Source organism: Lontra canadensis, unplaced genomic scaffold, assembly GCF_010015895.1.
Source record: "Lontra canadensis isolate GAN:19392208 unplaced genomic scaffold, GSC_riverotter_1.0 scaffold13, whole genome shotgun sequence".
Taxonomy (NCBI): domain Eukaryota; kingdom Metazoa; phylum Chordata; class Mammalia; order Carnivora; family Mustelidae; genus Lontra; species Lontra canadensis.
The window spans coordinates 8181714-8203952 of NW_022631007.1; the positions used below are offsets into that span (position 1 = coordinate 8181714).

Below are 22239 nucleotides of genomic sequence, written 5' to 3' on the forward strand. Positions count from 1 at the left end.
TGGTTCCACACTGACAAAGTCAAACATCTCTCTGGCTTTGGTGTCCTCATCTTTTAAAATCAGATATTGAACTAGAAGTTCTCTGTGCTTCTCTAGCTTAGAAGTTCTATAATGTGTACAATTAAAACACCATGGAAAGAACCATTTTTGTCACTGAAGCTCAGCTTCAGTCAGCCCCCACTCTGTGGAAGCCAGAGGGCTCAGGGCTGCTTGTCTTTTGTGCACCTCTCTTTGCTGGAATCAAACATCGTGCTTCTTTGCTTTCACAGCACATTCTCTGCTAAAATATCTGGCACCTAGTAGGTGCTCAATACATGCTGTTTTTTTTTGTTTGTTTGTTTATTTATTTGACAGAGAGAGAGAGAGAGAGAGAGAGATCACAAGTAGGCAGAGAGAGAGGAAGGGAAGCAAGCTCCCCGCCTAGCAGAGAGCCCGATGTGGGGCTCGATCCCAGGACCCTGGGATCATGACCTGAGCCGAAGGCAGAGGCCTTAACCCACTGAGCCACCCAGGTGCCCCAATACATGCTGTTTTAAAGGGAACTCCTATCATCTTCTCAAAAACTTTTCATGGAACTGTATTAGAAAGAAAACAGCTTTTGATGGACACTCCATTAGTCAAGATGACACGTATCATGTTCATCTGTCACAGAAACAGAAGTGGAGTTAAGTAATTTTTTAACGATCACATTTTGTGAACAATTTCTATGAAAATGTTTTATGAAATATGAATATGAATCTTACCCCATGTTGCCTTGTTTTGTAGTTATTCATGTTGTATTTAATTCTGTTATTGTTAAGTTCTCTTGAATTTAATCATGTTCTAGCCATCTGTATATATCACTAAGTACTTGCCACATAAGACACTTGTCAGCTGTGGTGGGGGCTGGGGGAAGGGAAGAGAAAGATACAAGATTCTACTACACATAGGAATTAAGACTTATTGGGAAATATGTCTGAGATATTTGAAAAGAACAGCTAGAAAATAAATTCCAATGTGATAAACAGCTTTCTAATAAATTAAATTGGAAATAATTTTATGTTAAATTTCCCATTAACATGTTCATTGATCAAGAAAAATCAGTTGAAGGTCACATTTAAAAAAATGTTTAAGTGACACATCTATCAAAGTTAAGTATTAGGAAATGCAATTTTAATCACTATAAAAAAGTACACAAATAATCAGTTCAAAAAACGAATGTGATTCAGAAAGAGAGAAGGCAGAGAAGAGGAGAGACAAAGGAATAGAGAAAGGAAACATGCAGAGAGATTGCAAGCGGTCAAGAGCGGTCAGAGGAGGAGAGAGGACCTGTGGGTTGGCGTGGGTGTTAGACTTAGGTAGGTGCAGACTTTTTTTATTGCTATTGTGAGATTTGTTGAGATATAATCCATACACCATAAAGTTCACTCTTTCCAAGTGCACAGTTTGTGTCTTTGAATGCTCATAGTGTTATGCAATCATCACCACTACCTATTTTTAGATTATAAAAGAAACCACATACCCATTAGCAATTATACTCCATTCCCCTCCCTTTCCCCTGACACTCCACCCTACCCTAGATAATCATTATTCTACTTCCTGGTTCTATAGATTTACCACGTTTGGACATTACATATAAATGAAGTCATGTAATACATGGCTTTTATGCTCATTTTTTCACTTAATACAGTGTTTTTGAGATACACCCATATTGTAGTATCCATCATTCATTCATTTTTATTGCCAAATAATATTCCATTGTACAAATTCACCACATTTTATTGATCTATTCATGAGTTGAGGCTATTTGGATTGTTTCCACTTTTTTGGCAGTTATGAATAAAGCTGCCATGGACACCCATGGGCAACTTTTTGTGTGGGTATATGTTATCCCTTATCTTGGGTGTATACCCAGGAGTAGAATTGCAGAATCATATAGTAATTCCATGATTAACCATTTGAGGCACTGCTAAACTGTTTTTCAAAGTGACTGTACATTTTCATCTCATCAACGGTGTGTGAGGGTTCCAATTTCTCCACGTCATTGTCAACATTTCTTATCTATCTTTTTGATTATAGCCATTCCTGTGGGTGTGAAGTGACATGTTATTGTGGTTTGGATTTACATTTCCCTGTTGACTAATGACATGGAACATCTTTGCATGTGCTTGTTGACCATTTACATATCTTTGGGGAAATGTCTATCCAGATATTTTGTCTATTTTTCAATTGGGTTGTTTATCTTTTTATTACTGATTTATAAGAGTTTTTTCATATATTCAGGAAATAAGTAAAAGTCGCATTTCAGGTATATGATTCGAAAATTATTTCCTGTGTTTTTGTGGTTTTTTTTTTCACATTTTTGATAGTAAACTTTGAAGCACAAAAGTTTATAGGTTTGTCATAGTCCAGTTTATTTGTTTTTATTTGTTTAATTTTTAAAAAGATTTTATTTATGTATTTGACACACAGAGAGAGCACAAACAGAGGGAGTGACAGGCAGAGGGAGAGGGAGGAGCAGGGTTCCCTGATAAGCAGGGTCCATCCCAGGACCCTGGGATCATGACCTGAACTGAAGGCTGAAGCTTAACCATCTGAGCCACCCAGGCACCCCCATTTGTTTTTTATTTTGTTGCTTGAGCTTTTGGTGTTATATTTGAAAAAGCCACTGCCAAGAGCATGAGGATTTACTCTTACACTTTTGTCTAAGAATTTCATACTTCAAGCACTTTTATTCAGGTCTATGATTCATTTTGAGTTAGTTTTTGTGCGTATTGTGAGGTAGGGGGTTAACATCATTCTTTTACATGTGGATATCCAGTTGTTCCAGCGTCATTTGTTGAAAAGACTCTCCTTTCCCCCATTGAATGGTCTTGGCACAATAAAAAAAAGTTAGCTGACTATACAAGGGGTTTATATCTGGACTCTTACTTCTATTCCATTGATCTATGTGTGTGCATTTATACCAGTACCATATATCTTAATTACTGTAGTTTTATAACAAGTATTGGAATTGGGAACCGAAAGTCCTCTTACTTTGTTTGTCCTTTTCTGTGTTGGGTTTGTTCTGACTATTTGCAATCTCTTGTAATTCCATATGAGTTCAAGTTTTGGCTTTCCTATTTCTGCAAATAAGCCAGCTGGCATTTGATAGGAATTGCGTTGAATCTGCAGATCAGTTTTTTAGGGGGTGGTGCCATCTTAACAAAGTTGTCTTCCCAGTTTATGATCTGAGATGTCTTTCTACTTGTTTAGGAGTCTTCTTTAATTTCTTTAATAATGTTTTGTAGTTTTAGTTACATTTTTTACATCTTTTATGAAATTTATGCATAGGTATTCAATTCTTTTTTTTTATGCTATTGTAAAAGTAATAGTTTTCTTTATTTTATTTTCAGGTGAACATTATTATCAATGAACATGGATAGTGTATAGAAATAGGATTGATCTTTCTATATTGATCTTAAGTCTTGCAACCTTGCTGAACTTATTAGTTTTTTTTAGTGGATTCTTTAATATTTTCTATATATAAGATCATGTCATCTGCAAATAAGATAGTTACTTCTTCTTTTCCAGTCTGGGTGACTTCCCCTTCTCTTGTCTAGTTGTCCTGGGCTAGAATCTCCAGTACAATGTTGAATAGAACTGGTGAGAATGGACATCCCTATCTGGGGCTGGATCTCAAGAGGAAAGCATTCAGTTGTTCAGTAAGTATGAGATTAGCTATGGAATTTTTCATGGATGACCTTTATCAGGTTGAAGAAGTTCTTTCCTCTTCCCAGTTTTTTGAGTGTTTTTATTATAATAGGTGTTAGGTTTTGTCAAATGCTTTTCATAATTTTTTATTCAGTTAATATTATTATATTTCCTAGGCTAAATCCCAATTGGTTATGATACACAATCCTTTTTATATGTTTCTGGCTACCATTTACTAATATTTTATTGAGTAATTTTGTGTGTAGTATACTGTACTGATAAGAGATATTGGCCAGTAGTTTTATTTTCCTGTGATGTCTTTATCTTACTTTAATATCAATATAAATCTGTTCTCAAAGAATGAGCTAGAAAATTTTCCCTCCTCTTTTACTTACTGGAAAAGTTTGCCATGAAATTGGTTTTTAATTTATTTTTCAATATTTGGTAAAATTTACTATGAAGTTGTATAGGTCTGGGCTTTTCTTTATGGAAATACTTTTAGTTACTAATGTAATGTCTTTGTCATGGAGATTTTAAACTTTCTGTTTTCTTGAGTTAGTTTCCAGAATTTGTAACTTTCTACTAATTTGTCCCTTTCCTCTATACTATCTAACTTGTTGGCATATGGTTGTTCATAGACCTCTTTACTTCTTACAGTTTATAATGATGACCCTTCTTTCATTCCCTACACTCCTATGTCTGCTTTGTCTTGGTTAGTGTAGTTAAAGCTTGCTAATGTTGACCTCTTCAAAGAACCAATTTTGAGTTCCGGTGATTTCCTCTATTGTTTTGTTCTTTCTTATTTCACGTATCCCTGCTGTAAATTTCCCTCTGAGCAGTACTTTCGCTGCAGCACATGAATTTTGGTATGCTGTGTTTTTGTTTTCACTCATTTTGAGGTATTTTCTACTTTCCTTATGATTTCTTTGATGTATTTGTTATATAGGAATATATCATTCAATATCCACATATTATTGTAAATTTCCCAAAGTTCCTTCTGTTATATTCTAATTTAATTCCATTGTGGTTTTGAAAGCATATTTGGTATGATTTCCATCCTTTTTAAAATTTATTAAGAATTGTTCTATGATCTAGTATATGATTTATCTTGGAGAATGTTCTATGTGCACTTGAAAAGGATGCCTGTTCTGTGTTCTGTTGTAGGGTGTTCTGTAGATGTCTATTAGATCTAGTGTTGTTTGTGAGTTTTCTGTCTGGTTTTTCTGTTCATTTCTGGAAATGTGGTGTTGAAGTATTGACTTTTATTATTGAATTATTTATTCCTCCATTTGATTCTGTCAATTTTGCTTCATATAGTTTTGGGTGCTATTGTTAGGTGTATGTCATATGGTCATAATTCTGGTATCCTCTTGATGGATTGATCCTTTACAATTATGGAACTCCCTCTTTATCTCTAGTAACATTTTATTAGTTTAAAATCGGTTTTGCCAGATATAGAAACTCCAGTTTTCTTTTGTGTACTGCTTACATGGTACATCTTTTTTTGACCTATTTACTTTTGACATATCTGTGTTTAGTGAATAGTTTTTGTTTAATGATTTCAGTGTTTTTAAGTTTTTTTTAATAAATCATACATTGTAAGTCATTCTTTTTCTTTATGTACAGTTCTAGGAATTTTAACATATGTGTAGTTACGTGTAACCATGCCTATGATAGGATAGAAAAAAATTACATTATCTCCAGAACTCCCCTCTTGCAAACCTAATTCCTAGCATAGAATGATATTCTCCCTTGTGGTGAGTTCTCATTATACCATCATAGGTTAGGGATTCATATTACATTATGATCATTATCACTATTATTTGACCATGATTTTGTTGATTGTCTTTTTTTCTTCAACTCTTCTGAGGCTTTGTGTTGAGCTATGTAACTACCTTAGCACACAGAGTTAAGGACAGGTGGGGATTATTTTCTGGGCTACAATATTGATTAGAGTCATTCAAACGTAGAAGATTCTTAGAAGAATTGACATGACATCAAAATGAAGCTGAGACTTGAGTCTTATTTGAGGGCTGGTATTTTCCACCAACATTGGGAACACTACTACAACATTGTCATATTACCTAATCTGAATGGTAGCCTAGAAATTCCAGGTCTTTGGTGATAGCTGAGCAATTATAAATGCATCCCTAAGTATGCCTGGCATCCTGTCTCATCCTCCTGTTCCCAGTTGACTCTGGAAAGCAAATAGAGGGTAACAATAGAGTCCTGTAATGTTCCTGTGTAGGGCTGACCTTTGTATCATTGTTAATCCTTGTCCTCTCTTTTCGGAGACAAGAGATTAAATTAAAACTGCATGAAACCCTTTTCTGAGTCACAGGGATAGGCTGCTTTCCCTCTTTGAAAACCCAAAGGATTTAACAGGATTTTCCCCTTCTCAAACACCACCCCCCTCACCCTGACCTTAACAGCTTCCCAATGTTAGGGAAAGGCAGGAAGTTTTCCCTGTGGTTTTTCTTTGTGACGACATGATGGGACAGGTTGATCAATGGGGGAAAACCCATGTCAGAACACGCCTTCTGTGTACATTCCCAATATTTGCTATAAGAAGGGCCATCCCAGACCCAGGCTACTATCAGAACCTAGCATTACTCCCAGAGCCCTCGGTACTCAGCACTGAGAAGATCTATTCTTTGAGCTGAAAATGATGTGCAGTAGCAAGAATTTGCTCCTGGCTGCTTTGATGTCAGTGCTGCTACTCCACCTCTGCAGCAAGTCAGAAGGTAAGTATCAGTCTTTCTGCTGACACAGGAGGAAGAACTGTTTTCATTCTCCTTGAAACCTTAAGCTCCCCTGGGAGTCCCCAAGGAAAGGGAGCCTGTAAGAAAGTCTTGAGAAGTGATAGGAGTTGTCACTCATTGGTGAGTGAGGGGGGAACGGTTACTGCTGCTGATCAGGCTTTTTTTTTTTTTTCTTTGCTCTCAATCCCAGCAGATATTTGGGTGTCTGGGTTCTTAGAGACCCCCAAGCTCCACAACAGGGCTAAGGTGTTATTTTTGGGAGTGATATAAATTGTGTTATATTACCAGTGAATGGGGTCATTCTGAAATGTAGGAAACACTCCCACTCTTCCGACTTTTTCACCTCCCACCTAAATAGTTTAAGTTCAAAACTCAACCTTTAGAGGCAGATTATGGCATCTGACTTCTCCATCCTTACATAGCTTTGGGCCCTTTCTTGTCAACTTAGAGATAATTTATCCCTTACCTTACAGCAGGTTATAATTTAACCTGGGGGAGTGTCTGAGTATTGCTTTATGACTGTGAGAGTACATCCCTTTTAGCAACAGGTGCATTCCTGAAAATGCACGTGTTGAACTTTTATGACCAAAATATTTCCATAATATCACAATTTCAAAGTGCTTTTGAAGCTCCTATAAATTGCATTTTCCTTTGTAACTTCTTATCATTTCCCTTCTCTCAATGCTCGGAGCTAAGTAATAGATTAAAAGCTCCATATTTATTCATTTTCTGAATGTGGAAGGTTCTCTGTAAGAGTTTCTTCAAGTGGGAGATAGTCATATTCTTGAGTGATTATAATGAACTTAAATGAAACACTATCAGTTTGTGTTTCTCACTAGAGATATTCCTTTTGTTAGAAGTCATGGGCTTCTAAACTGTATTATTAAACCAAAATCACCCAGTAAATAAGCTCCTTCCCTCTTTTTTTTTTTTTTAAGAGAGCTGGAAACTACATGAAATCATATCTCAAAGACATTGCAACTGTTTCTCTAAATAGTTTCTTTACCATATACAACTACAACTTTGAGTATTTCCATAATACCTACTACAGAATAAACTCAATCACGTTTACTCAATACCTTTAATTTCTTTTCAGCAGCAAGCAACTTTGATTGCTGTCTTCGATATACAGAACATATCCTTCATCCCAAATATATTGTGGGCTTCACACAGCAATTGGCCAATGAAGCTTGTGACATCAATGCTGTCATGTAAGTTATTCAATTGTGTCAGGAGTATGTGGGAATTTCAAATTAAAAAAAATTTTTTTTGCCTTTCTGGAATTTCAGAAATAACTGATGTGGCAATGCTATGTTTGTTTTGATAGTACATATGTATTCCAAAGTTTAAATAGGACTAGAATAAGGCAGAAGTTTAGTATTTCTTTTTTTTTTTAAAGAACAGAGTTGAGGGCCAAATCACTTTTTAAGATACACTTATAAACTACTTACATGCCATTTCAGGAAAACATGGGAGACATAAATTTTAAAATGAGCATCTTCTACCAGAGAATGGTTGGGGCTGTAAGTAAAAACTCAAGAGTTATTATGCTTTCACATGTAATAATCTTGATCCATATAGGATATTATACTTCAGAGTGGTATAGGTTATTGGTTGGATATACACGTATTTTGTGTTACCACCAGCAAGAAAATTAAATAACAATTATGAGACTTATTTTCCAGTTATCTCACAGCTAATTATTAAAATACAGAGGAAGTAGGAAAGAATCACTTTTATTTCCTGCATCAAGCTTTATTAGAAACATTTTTTTTTTTGTATTTTGTTTCACCTCTGAAACAAATAAAATGCTTGATGGGTAGAGCAGTCCATTGGAATACAAAATTTCCATTGCATGTTCTGTGAAATAGCAATTCAAAACTCTTTAAGCACAAATCAAATTTTCTGTGTGTTTTTTTTTTTAAGCTTTTACACAAAGAGAAAATTGGCTGTGTGTGCAGATCCAAAGAAGAACTGGGTGAAAAAGGCTGTGCAAATCCTCAGGTATGGGACATTTACCATCAGACCCTCTTCAAATGTCTGGGGCAAAGGTCATGTGCAGAGTGGTGGACCATAGGCTTGCTGGGACCTTTTAACCTAAACACTATAGCATTTTATTTATTTAATTTATTTTTAAAGATTTATTTATTTATTTTAGAGAGAAAAGAGTGGGGGGAGGAGAGAGAATCTTGAGCAGACTCTGTGCTGAGCACGGAGCCCGATGCGGGGCTTGATCTTACCACCCTGGAATCACGACCTGAGCAGAACTCCAGAGTTGGTTGCTTAACCAACTGAGCCACCCCAGGTGCCCCAGCAGCGTAGAATTTTAAAGGGGAAATTTGAGTCGGACTATGAAAAGAAAAATTCATTTTTTCCACTTACACATCATTTTTATCTTTTTTAAAATTCAGTGATTTTTCCATTATGTGTAAGAGTCTCCTATGCATTAGATAGTTGCTAGCAGCTTGACTTTTTTTTTGCAAATATGACTCCTATGTATATAATTCACAAACTACATAACATTTTGTTAAAAACTGAAAAATAAAGAGTCAAAAGAGATCAATGGTTGTGATTTACAGTGGTGTTACATTTTATTTTATCAATATGAACAGAAGTCACCTAACACAAAAGTGCAATAGACACTGAATTTAAAGACACAACCCAGGCGTTGAGTCCTGTATCTGTCATTAGCTAGCTGAGTTATGTTGGGCAAAGCCCTTCCTCTCTGAACATTGATTTGTCCCTCTGGACTCTTGAGCTGCTGACGTCCTGAGATGAGATTAGGAAACAAGAGGCAATCTTTAGGTATAAAATCTATTCCTCCCAGCCAGTCGCCCTGTCATTGCTTAGTTTTTTCTTCTTTTTCTCTTTACAGCCACAGAGTCAAGAAGATGTAAAACAGATGCTTTCTAGAATGGAATTGTACAGAGCCTATGAACAAAAAGAATCTAGCAGGAGTTGGTTTTTGAGAGTGTAGCACATACCTGATTTGTGCTTCATTGGACTTGTCCAATTAATGAAGTTGATACATATTGCATCATAGTTTGCTTTGTTAAGCATCACATTAGAACCAAACTATTTTATTTTATTTATATATATATACATATATGTATCTATATGTGTCTTTTTGTGTGTGTTTTTACTATTTAATACTAATTTTCTATAAGCTATTTGGTTTAGTACAAGGTATAATGTTATGTTCAGAGAAATGAGGTTATATGGACTTTCTTGTAAGCAGCAAGCTCTTTGTAAAAAATCTATTTAACGTTTTTCTTCTACATTGTTTTGTTTCCAAAACCGTTGTAATTATCCTGTAAAAAAGAAAAATTATGATAAAAATAAATACTGAAAATTAAAGAATGAACTAAAATTGCTTGTTAATAGAGTTATATAGCACTTCTAAGATATAAATTAAAAATTTTAAAAATATTTAAAGGGATAGTAAATCTAAAAATTGGAGCAAAGTGTCATATTTCCCCATTCACTTCTGCCTGGATGTTCCCCTTCCCCTGTTCCTCATGGTCCTGGTTTTTATTCTATATGAATTATAATGGAAAGGGTCTTTTTTTTTTAGATTCAAAGTCCTCCAAACCAAAAATTAGAAAATCCATAGCTCCATTAGAAATCCATAGTTCCATGCTTATCAGTATAAAACTTTTCAAAATAAAGAGTACCTATATACTTCAGGGACATAATAACCACAGAGAAAATGTCTTCAGAAATTCTTTTGTCCATCCATCATGGTCACCAGAGAGGGACCTAGGAATGGGCAACTCAGCACAGAAACATTTCTCTATTTCATAAGTCCTCTGGAGTCATCCTTAAACAGTTTCCAAAAAGAAAATGACAAAGCAGAGGGTTCTAGGAACTTTTTGCCTCACTAAGTGGAGGAGAGACTTGAGGTATGTGAAACTTAGCAAGAACCCAGACAAAAGATGAAAGGGTCCTCAACCAAGGGAGTCACTATCACAGTGTTCAAGTAGCAAAGTCTGTGACTTGAAACAGCACTCAGGACTGTCTGTCTTAGACTCCAAAGACCATGAACGATCATTGGAGGCAGGCACACTGATGATATGATGCCAAATCCAGACACACAAACCCATAAAGCAGGGCAATGGTGGGTCGTTGGTACAGAGCCAAGAGCTGTAAATGGCCAATTTAGCTTGGAAGTTGTCTCTCTGCCCAGGAATAAGAACACTGAGTCATCAGGGAAAGTATGCTCAATATCCTGTTTGTTTATTCATCAAACATGGGTTTAGTACCTATTATGTGCCAGGTACTGAGCCAAGTGAAGCTTGCAATACCAAGAGATAAGGTCAGGACTTGGTCTTTGCTCCCAGATAATTAGGGCTGAGCAGTGAGGTTAGAGGGAGGGGACAAGAAAATCAGCTCTTACCACACATGGTGTAAGTACTTGGATAATGAGAGTCACAGAGTTCTGTAGGTCATCAGCAGTGAGGGCTTCCAGAAGGGAAGAATTTTTGGTTGAATCATATTAAATAGCCAGTATTCGATGTTCTTGAACTATAGGGGTAGCAATTATGTATGGTTCCATATTTGAGCTGAGGGTTAAGTGGCCAGTAGGAGCCACCCAGTTGGAAAAGCAGGAAATGTTTGGAAATATCTAGGGACATATTTTAGTTCTCATAATGTCTGAAGGTGGGATACTATGAGTATTTAGTGGGTGGGAGGCAGGGATGCCAATCTATTGGAATGCACAGGATAGCCCTGCACAATGAAGAATTGCCCCATCCAAAATGTCAACCACGCCACCAATTTGGCAAACTGGATGAAGTGGAAAGTATGTAAGGAGTGGGGGTGGGGTGGAGTAGTTACAAGTGAAGTGAAATTGTTAACTCAACCAAGTCTAGTGGTTTGAACTTGAACATGGGAACACCAGGGAACTTGTGAAAAAATCCAAGCAAGGGGAAAGGGATGTGGGGAAGAAAATAGAAGTAGATGTAGCAGGGAGAGCAGCACCAAGTAAGGTGAGAAATGGTGGGAATTCAATGAAAACCAGAGTAGAAAGACAGATATATAAATAAATCTTGTTTTTTCCAATTGTATTATATTTTATTTTATTTTTTCAGTGTTCCAAGATTCATTGTTTATGCACCACACCCAGTCCTCCATGCAATACGTGCCCTCCTTAATACCCACCACCAGGCTCACCCAACTGCCCACCACCCTCCCTTCCAAAACCCTCAGTTCGTTTCTCAGAGTCCACAGTCTCTCGTGGTTGATCTCCCCTTCTGATTTCTTTAAAAAAAACCCAAAAAGCAAAAACAGAGAATCATACAAAGACCACCCCCTACCTCGCACCCATCACACAGCTTCAGCCGACAAATGCCATCTTGTTACACCTATAACACCCACCTCATTTCTTCCCATTTATATACCCCCTGAGTGACTTTGAAGCAATTCCCACATACCAAAGTACTCAGTCTATAAATATTTAATTAAAATGCAGGAGCACTTTCATTATCACAGATTTAAATTGATTTAAATTGATTCCCTAATATCACCAAATAACCACTGTTAAAATATCCCTGTTTAAAAAAAAAATCCAGTTTATTTCCCTCCAAGAGTTTTTTTTTTAAATTTATTTATATATATATTTGCAGTTGAATTCGTTTGAATGAAAATCCAGATAAGGTCTAGACATTGCATTTGTTTGCTTTGCTTCTTTTTACTTCTAATGTATGCTTCTTAACCCCTCACCTTTGTGATTTATGTTTTGGAGAAACAAGGACCTGTGTTCTGTAGTTTCTCATCTTCTGGGTCTTGCTGAATTTGCATTTGTATGCTGAGATTTTGCCTGTTCCCTAACTCTGAGTTATAAATAGAGGCTGCGTTGAAGCTCCATTTGAGGAAGGGACATTTTACAAGTGACATTGTGCCACCTTGGCATAAAGTTGCCTAAACTGTTATCAGCAACAGGTATAGAGGGGGAGACTGTGGGCTTGGGCCCAAGTCTTCAAAGAATGTGAAGAATTAAGACCTTCACCTGACAGCTGGGGGGTGGTGTGTATGGGCTAATGACATGCACGTATTTCAAAGAGGGTGATGGGGAAGGGGGGCAGTAGGAATAGAGAAGCTCCATTGTAGAAGCACGGGAAGGCTGTTTTCCATCTGCTTCTGACCTTGTGCTTGTTTTGAGAAGACCCTAGGGGCAGTGATGTTCTTGCCATAGACTCAGGTTTCACGTGAGGGAAGGATCTAGGGGAGGGAAAGATGGAAGGACAGAAAATAGTTGCCAGAAGAGGCCAGAGGGTGACATCATGGAGATGAGTTGGAGGCACCCAAGAGTACTGGAGTGGGAGCACGAGACGTGTGAGAAAGGACAGATGAATGCAAGGGTTTGGGCTGGGGTCCCAGTCATGTCATCAATAATATCTAAGCCTCTGTGCTAGTATCACCTGCTAAGATCGCTGATGTATTATCTCATTTAAACACAAGGTATGTCCTATTTTTGTGTCCATTTTGCAGATAGAGAAACTGAGGGTCAAAGGAATTAAGGAATTTACCCAGTGTCATACAGTCTTGTGAAATACTGTGGAATCAGTTGGTCTCACATTCTGCCCAGACATTAAGGCATAAAGGTGTTTCTGTGTCAGTGAAGAGACATCTGTGGTGTTTGATGCTTCTTCTTCTTCTTCTTCTTTTTTTTTTTTAAGAGTTATTTATTTATTTTGGAGGGCAGAGGGCAAAGGAGAGAGAGAATCTCAAGCAGTGATATGGGACTCGATTTTCCAACCCTGAGATCAAGACCTGAGCCAAAATCAGAAGTCCAATGCTCAATTGCCTGAGTCACTCAGGCACCCGTGCCCTGCCCACCCATCCCCCACCCCCCCAGAATGTGTTTGACAGTTTTTAACGCTGTGATTTTTCTTTCTTATTAGATGGTTCTTTGTCATCATTCCAGCGACTTCCTGGCTTCCACATGGTGGGTGTGATCTCTGGTTCAGAAACTGTGTTTCACTACTTGAAGGAATTCCATTTCCTAGGTCTCCACCCTCAAGGTTCCCTGGGCAGAGTTTGCCCTCACCACCTGCATCTTCCTGCCACTACCACACAACTCAGCTGGGCTCTGGACCTTGTCTGGGCCTGCCTCGGCCTGCCTCATTCCCTCCTTCAGTCTACAAATCAGCTTGACAAAGTTCAGATGTGAAACCTGCCTGCCAGTGAGTCAGCCCAGGTGGCAATGTCAGTGCAGTGAAGAAGTGTTTTCCGCTTTACAACAAAGCGGGGTAAAAATATTGCCTCCTAAAAGCCAAACTAGAAACTTCCAACAACATGGAGTGACCAGGATTGGCTGGGCTGCCCCCTCTCTGAGCGTGGCTGCCTCTCTTCTTGCTCCCTAATCCCATTTTCTGACACCTGCTTTGCTTTAATCTCATGCACATCTCGAATTTCTTGGTTCCTACCTTTTCTTTCAATCCGTCAGTAGGTTTCAATTCTTGGCCCGACCAACCAAAACCTCATGATGGGTCAGCCCCCTTTCTGGCCACCTGATCTAGGTTGGTCTTCCTACTTATTTCATAGCAGTGTATAAATTGTTGGGGCTTCTGTTTTCACATTTCTGAAGTGGGTAATCTGGCGCCTGCCCTATAGGGTTCTTATAAGGATTAAATGAATTTATACTTGGAACCATTCTCAGCACCTCGTAGACACCTACATATTATCATTCCTGGCACTACCTGTAAATATTTATTCATTTATGTACCAGTTAGCTGGTTTCTTGAGCATCTTTTGCTATTGTAATAGATGCTCATTGCTTCACAGATTTCCTACTTGCTCACTTCTGCATCTCCAACACCTAAAACAGTGACTGCCTAAAGGGGATTCTCAATAAATAATTAAGTGAAATTATAATACTAATCAGACATGTGTTCACGGGACATGTGCATATAGACAAAGAATATCTGCAAGAAGAGAAATATATTTATTGTATGATCTTGTGTGATAAAAAATATATATATATATATATATATGCATATTCATAGAAGAAAATGAAAAGAGAAACACCAATCTGACTATTTTTCTTAATTCTAGGCTTTGAAATAAGGGGTAAATTTTGTTTTTTTCTTAACATTTCTTTTTATTTTTGAGAAATTCTCCACCAGGAAATATCTGGACTTATTTAAAAATAGAAATAGAATAGAAATAGTTACCTTATTTTATGTCTTACTTGTTAAGAGTAGAAGTTTCTAGAGATTCTGCTTTATTAGATCCTGAGTGAGGTCCAAGAATCTCTCTACAAGTGCCCAGTGGATTCTCACTATCGAGTGAATTTGGTTCCTGGAAAAACTCCATGAGTAAGGGAACAGATCTGTTTATCCCTGTGGAGGTTAGGGTCAACCCAGAGGAGTACTATCTTTTTTTTTTTTAAAGATTTATTTATTTATTAGATAGAGAGAGAGAGGAGGCGCATGCAGGGGGAGGGACAGAGGGAGAGGGAGAGAGAATTCCAGGCAGACTCCATGCTGAGCACAGAGCCTGATATGGGGCTCAATTTCACCACCTCGTGATCATGACCTGAGCTGAAACAAAGAGTCAGTCACTCAACCAACTGCACCATCCAGACACCCCTGGAGGAGTCCTATCTTCAAAGGGTCTCTAAACTGGGAGGTTGATTAAAGGAAAAATTGATAAAAGCAAGAAAATTTTTGTTTTCTTCCTTAAGGGCTGGCCTTATTCATCTGAAGGAAATGAGTGAGCTTTATCTCCCTACACAGTTGGATCAGGTCACTCCCTGCTTCAAGGTGGTGCCCTGTGGGACATGTGTGCCACCTTGGATCTGTCCACCATGGGGACCAGGACTGCATGATCAGCAGGAGGTGAGGCTGGCAATGGAGCCCAGGTCAGGTTGGTCCCCAAACCCCCACTGTTAGAGCTACTGAAGAGAATGAGACCATCAGATTATTGGTAGCATTCCAAGCACATGTATCATATGCAGAAAACTAGGACCCTGTTCACCACTCTATCCTGGAGCTCAACAGAGTGCCTGTCACATTCTAGGTTCCTGGGAAATACCTGTCAAGTCAATAAGTGATTATGAATCATTTCAAAATTTACAACATGCTCATTTACAACACTATAAATCTGTGATTTTCTTTAACGTCGAGTCTTTAATTTTCAGAGAATTCAATGCAGTTGATATCCAAAAGAGGGATAAGAAATTACAAAGAATTTGGGCACAGCTGTGGTCTTTGTCTGTCCTCAGCTCTTCTGGCGACCTCCATGTCACTATCAGAGTCGGAATATCGGAAGCAGACAAGTGTCCATTTTCAGTTATTTCAAAGGCTCTCAAAGGTGATGTGGGAGACTTGCTCTTCTGCCTTTACTATCTGATTTAAGTTCATTGTACACATACCCATGATCATGTGTCTTTTTCAAAATCACAGATTTCTGCTATGTTTCTGTTTTTTTGTTTTGCTCTGTTTTCTTGTCCATCTTCAGTCAACTCTCCAACTGCTTAGGTTAGAGCTGGATTGACGGAAGGCAAGGTTAGTATCTCAAGGTGAGACCCCAGGAAAAACTAAAGAATGATTCCATAGGGAAGTGGATATAAATTGTCATTTAATTGAAAAGAGGCCTGAATGAATTAAATACATTGTTCTTTGCTTAAGGTCACAACTGAATAAAAGATGAAAGTAAAGGCCTCTGAGGTCACTTTTTAAAAAATGTCATTATTTTTAAGTTGTGCCTTCTACTCTAGGTCCCTGTTTTAAAATAATCATCTTTAGGGGTTCCTGGGTGGCTCATTCAGTTAAGCTTCTGCCTTCAGCTCAGGTCATGTTCCCGGAGTCCTGGGATGGAGTCCTGTGGAGGGTTCCCTGCTCAGTGGGGTGTCTGCTTCTCCCTTTCCTTCTACCGCTCTGCCCCTCCTCCTGTACTCCCCCCAACCCTCGCTAATGATCTCTCTCTCTAGAAAATTAAAAAAAAAAACTTAAAAAAATAAAAATAAGTAAAATAGTAATCTTTAAGATTGCTTCTAATCTTATATTTTGTAATCCCATGAATCTGTGATGGACTACTTTTAAGATCCTGTTTTGGTATATTAACAATATCTGAAATGTGCTTTCAGCTAATAAAAATATTTTTTAAGAGCTTGGTAGTGTATCATATGCAATTATTAAGTTTATTTACATTCTGAGGAGCACCTAGCTGGCTCAGTCAAACGTATGACTCTTGACCTTGCGGTTGTGAGTTCAAGCCCCATGTTTATTTAAAAATACATCTTTTTAAAAAAAGTTTACATTCTGTAAAGTAAAATGTGGATTTGTAAGTCACAGTTTAACCTGGGCATTTCTTTATTGCATGGTTTTGAAAGAAGTTATTTCATTCTTTCTGCAAAGCTGGCTGTTCCTAACAGAGAGAGTTCCTGCTAGGCTGATAAACTCCTGAAGACAATAATGTAATCCATAGGACAGGAAACTTTGGAAATACTAAAATGTTAGCATGGGGGTTCTTGGACCAGCTGGGACATTGACCTCATGATGTCTATAAGCCTTTACACCTTAAAATCCTACATACCTGGCCCTGGATTTCCATGTTAGGCAGGTTGCGTCATAATTACCTGGAGAGATTTTAAAAATAGATGGTAGGTTCTATCTAGAGAGATTCTTACACTATGGGGTGGAGTCTGGGAATCTCTTTTTTGCTCTCAAGTGTCCAATGTGGTTTGATGTTCCAAATTTTGGAATTCCTGCCCAAACGTAAATTCCTGTTATTTCAAAATATCTTGTATTTTAGGATACATATTTCTCAGACCCAGAAAACTTTATCAGTCCACATTCAGTGTGGATGATAAAAACCACTACAAGTATTTTAATCAAAAAAGGTTGTAATACAGGAAATCAGGTCTTAGAACATTATTGGAAGGGCAGACAGAACGCATTCCAAGTTGGGTCTCCAGGAATAAATTGAGAACCAGAAAGAATCGACCCACCATGAGATTCGAGAATATCGATTGAAGTCACCCGCTGCTGGTAAAGTGGACCTTTAGACTATCTAGAACATGGAAAGTAGGCACCCAGGGCTGCAACCCAGGTAACAGGAAGCCTCATCAAGGAGCACCAATAACTTGTTACCCTTCAAGCTAGAGATGGATGTGGAATGCTAGCAAAGGTTCGCAAACCTCGTGATTTCATGGCTTTGCGGGAGAGTACAAACCAGAGAAGGGCAATGTGAAAGTGAACTTGGCTCAGTTCTACATTCCAAATCTTGACCTACTACATCTATTAGGTTGATCCTGTCACACCCAGCATACTAGCTGTAAGGGGTTTGAAAAATGTGGCTTTAGCTTTCCAGCCTCTCTGATTATGAGAAGGAGGGTAGAGGGGAGGCTGAGGGGGTCCATCTCCGACAACCAGCATACCAGAAAAACACATGGCTTGTACGAAGACCATTTCTGTAATGTAGAGCGAGGTCACTGGTCTGACCATCATGGGGAATATAGATGGGAAGATGTCAGGAGGCGTGGAAGCGAACTTGGGATTTGACTCTGAACCGCTGAAGGATGAATAACAACATTTGATTTTTTTGACTGCAGGGAGTGGGATAGGGTAGAGGAGAGCAGGACTAGATGCCAGGTACACTGTGTTGCTCACTGTGGTTAGAATCATGGGCTTTGTTGAGCATATTCAATAATATTATTTTAAATATATTTGATTTGATACCATCTTATTTTAAATTATACTCTCTATTATGAGTTTTAAAAGACGATTTCATTAATGACAATTCCTTTCTTTTGTTAACATTTTTATTATAAAAATTTTCAGATATACAGAAAAGTTGAAAGGCTAGTAGGAACACCATGTACCGAATAACTAGTTTTGACACCTACGAACATTTTGCCATATTGTTCTCTTGCTCTGTTTCAATCTCTGTCTTCTCTCTCTTTCTCTGAATTATTGATTTGAATTATTCAACGGAAGTTGCAGATACCGTGCTCTTCGTACCATAAGAATTTAACAGGCATCTCCTAACACAGTGAAATTCTCCTCCCTAGTCAATAGGTCAATTATCACCCCTAAAAAAATTAGCAATCATTTTATAATATATCTAGTGCCTAGTCCGTATTATACTTCCCCCAAACTGTGCTTCACAGATTTTTTTTTGGCTATTTTTTTCTTTCAAATTAGTTTCCAACAAAGATTCACACATTGTGCTTGCTGACATATCTTTCGACCAAGTATTTATGTCAGACCTGCTCCATTTACTTTTTTAAAATCATATTGTTTGAAGGATTGTTTCATAAAACTGCACATTCTGCATTTGACGATTGCTTCTTTTAATTTCACTGTCTTTTTAAATTCTCTGTCCTCCATATTCCCTTTAGACCGGGAGTGAAGTCTAAGAGCTGATCAGATTCAGGTAAAATTTTCTGCCCTGATTTCATAGGTGAGGTTAACGTCACGTACTTCCCTTCACAATGCACACAATGCCAGTGAATCCACAATTAGTGATGCTAATTTGGTCACTTGGCTCAGATGGTGACAGACATCTCTCTCTTATAAAGGAGGTATCTCTCTTTGTAAAGAGTAGGCAGTCTGTGGGGTGACACTTCTGATTCATGTCATGTCAGTATCCCCAATGTAATTTACATAGTAGTTTTACATCCAGTGATGATCCTTCATGAATTAATTATTTCTTTGGTGGTTGTAATTCTCCCATTATTCCTTCTATATTATTGGCTGGAATTCCTCTGTGAAGAAGAGCTATTCCTCAGCACTTTGGGAAGATTTTCCCAAAAAGGTATTAATATCCAGAATAATGTTTTGGTATGATAGATAACTGCCAGTAGTGTGGATTTTTATTTATTCAATTTGTCTCGATCATTTAGTATTTATGGATCCCATAGTCCTAAAATTTGGCCCCTGTGTGTTTGATATGCACCCACTGATCTTTGAACATTCCCTACTTTCAGCACAAGATGTCCCAGGCATTTTTTGCACTTTCTCTCCCTCAAAACTGGAATCTCCTATTTCTCCAAGAAATCATAGTTAAGTCTGGGCAAGTAGGAGGAGTCTATAGAAAGCACGATCTTTGTTCTAAGGTACTGATTGTCACTAGGGGCCCTGCTTGGAACATCTCCCAGGGGAAAAAAAACAGGGAATATATTTCTAAAAATATATGAGTTCCCATTGACATTTTCAATTAATTATTACATTTTGCCGTTGTAATTAATATTACAGAGTTTTTACTTAACTTCTTGGATTTTAGTTTTGGTCTCTCTTTTTGCACCGTCAGTCTTGGCTCCTGACAATGACAGCATATTTACTTGCTTTATCTTACAGTATATATGAAATAGTTTCAAAATAGTAGCAATGTTGTTATTAACAATAAAAACCAATAAATGAAATTTGTAATTTCTTTTTAGGTCTATATAGAATATATCCCACTAAGTTTACATAGACTGCTATGTTCAAAATCACTTCAAATAAATATTTTCTTCTGTGTTGTTATCAATTTGACAAACAATTAAGCGCATTGTTTCCTCTTTCCTTTTTCTTTCTGATTTCTTTCTCTAACATTTTATTATAAGGTTCTTCAAACATGTAGAAAAGTTGAAACAATTGTACCGTGAACACCCATGTACCCACTAACTAGATATCATGATTAACATTTAACACTATTTGTCCATCTCCATCCATTAATCTGACATATTTTAATGCATTTAAAATAACTTGCAGGCATTAGTACACTCCACTCCCAAACATTTCAGTCTGCATATCAAGAACTATGGTTTGATATTTGTTTCCACTACTCTAATTCTTTAATCTAACTTACATAAAACAAAATGCACAAATCTTAGGGGTGCCTGGGGTGGCTCAGTGGGTTAAGCCTCTGCCTTCGGCTCAGGTCATGGTCTCAGGATCCTGGGATTGAGCCCCTCATTGGGCTCTCTGCTCGGCAGGGAACCTGCTTCCCCCACTCTCTGCCTGCCTCTCTGCCTACTTGTGATCTCTCTCTCTCTGTCAAATAAAAAAAAAATCTTTTTGAAAAATGCACAAATCTTAAATGTATCATTCCATGTGTTGTGACAAATGGATACATTTAAAGAAACTAAACTGTGATGAAGTTGTATTCTCTTTTGTGTTTCATTTGTTTTACTTTGAAAAGTTTTGGGATTCTTCCATATTGAAGTATATATTAATACTGTATTTATTTTTTATTACTGAGTAATATTCCTTTGTATAGATACACCACAGTTTGTTCATTCAATTCCCCTATTGATGGACATCTAAGCTGTTCCTAGTGTGGGGTTTTTACAAAGAAACTTCTATGAATATTCTTGTAAAGTCTTTTTGTGGGCATACATTTTCATTTATCTTGGATAAGATAAGTAGGAGTGGAATTCTGGATCAGAGGCTAAATGTTTATTAACTTTATAAGGAACTACCATATTTTTTTCTGAAATGGTTGTAACATTTTAAAATACCACCAACCATGTAGGAGACGTCCACAACCTTGTCAGTCTTTAATGTTGTTATAAAAAAAAATTTTTTTTTAGCTATTCCAGTAATTGTGCAGTGGATTTTGTTACCATTGTATAGTTTCATCTTTTGAGTTAAGTATTATGATCTTATCTTGATTTTTTAAAAGATTTTATTTATTATTTGTTTGACAGACAGAGATCACAAGCAGGTAGAGAGGCAAGCAGAGAGAGGGGGGGAGCAGGTTTCCTGCCGAGCAGAAAGCCCGATGCGGGACTCTATCCCAGGACCCTGAGATCATGACCTGAGCTGAAGGCAGAGGCTTAACCCACTGAGCCACCCAGGGGCCCCCTTATCCTGATTTTTAAAAAGGTTTTATTTCTTTATTAATTTGGGGGCTTCAGTATCAATTCATCACAGAAACTAAAGTCTGTGTGTGATTTTAGGTATTACTTAATTTAACACCTTTTAAAAGTATAGAAAAGGAGGATTAGGGAGCTTGTCCAAGTGTATACCAAAAAGCTTCTAGAATGTGAACTATGATATTTCCATCCCAGTGCTTTCTTTTCTGCAATGCCCCTCCCATTTGACCATGTGCTTTTCCCCCTTAGTGATGACATCACCTTCTTGCAAAAAGTTGCTTGTTCTTGACTTTAAGAAAACAGTATGGCTGACCATGAGGACAAACGTGGTCATTTTGCATGACGCTTTGATCTTTTTTTTGTCCCATTGACTCTTAACTATAATCCAGTAAGAAGGATGTATTCATCAATTAAGAGGAAACTTGATGAAGGAGGAGGGGTAAATAATGGGACAAGTAGAAGCCTTGAAAGTCTTTCTTTTCACATATCTCAAACGTCATTTTCTGAGAGTGTTATAGCAATTCACAAATCAACTCTTTTTAAAATTTATCTATTTGAGAGAGACAGAGAGACAGAGAGACAGAGACAGAGAGTGAGCACAAGCAGGGGGAGCAGCTGAGGGAGAGGGAGAAGCAGATGCCCCACTAAGTTGGGAGCCTGATGTGGGGCTGGATCCCAAGACCCGGGGATCATGACCTGAGACAAAGGCAGATGCTTAATTGACTGAGCCACCCTGACCCCCCTCCTACCAACTCTTGAGGAAGATCTGCAATTACCTCTCTGTTAGACATGTACTTAACATTCAACTTGAAGAACATTTTCAAACCCTCATTGTCCAATAGAGGAGATATTAAAAGTGGGAGAGATTTGAAAATGAGAATTTTAAACTGGCTTCTCACAGATGCCCTAACCAAAAGTCATTTAAAAAATTACAGAGCATTAACTCATACATTTAATTAACATCTAAATTAAAGGAGACATTTGTTTTTAAATGGGGAA

The 22239-nt window shown here is 37.6% G+C and overlaps 1 protein-coding gene across 3 annotated transcripts; it reads left to right on the forward strand.

The window, feature by feature from the left end:
- Positions 1-3631: 3631 nt before the first annotated feature.
- Positions 3632-9521, forward strand: CCL20 (C-C motif chemokine ligand 20). Of its 3 annotated transcripts, XM_032857965.1 has the most exons (5): positions 3632-3687; positions 6245-6416; positions 7531-7645; positions 8361-8438; positions 9310-9521. In XM_032857965.1, the coding sequence occupies exons 2-5, from the start codon at positions 6338-6340 to the stop codon at positions 9329-9331; spliced, it is 294 nt and encodes a 97-aa protein (XP_032713856.1). In that variant the 5' UTR covers positions 3632-3687; positions 6245-6337; the 3' UTR covers positions 9332-9521. The 3 variants fall into 3 exon arrangements, with proteins under 3 accessions (XP_032713856.1, XP_032713855.1, XP_032713857.1); XM_032857964.1 differs by lacking the exon at positions 3632-3687 and having other exon boundaries at positions 5985-6416; XM_032857966.1 differs by lacking the exon at positions 3632-3687 and having other exon boundaries at positions 5985-6416; positions 7534-7645.
- Positions 9522-22239: the final 12718 nt, after the last annotated feature.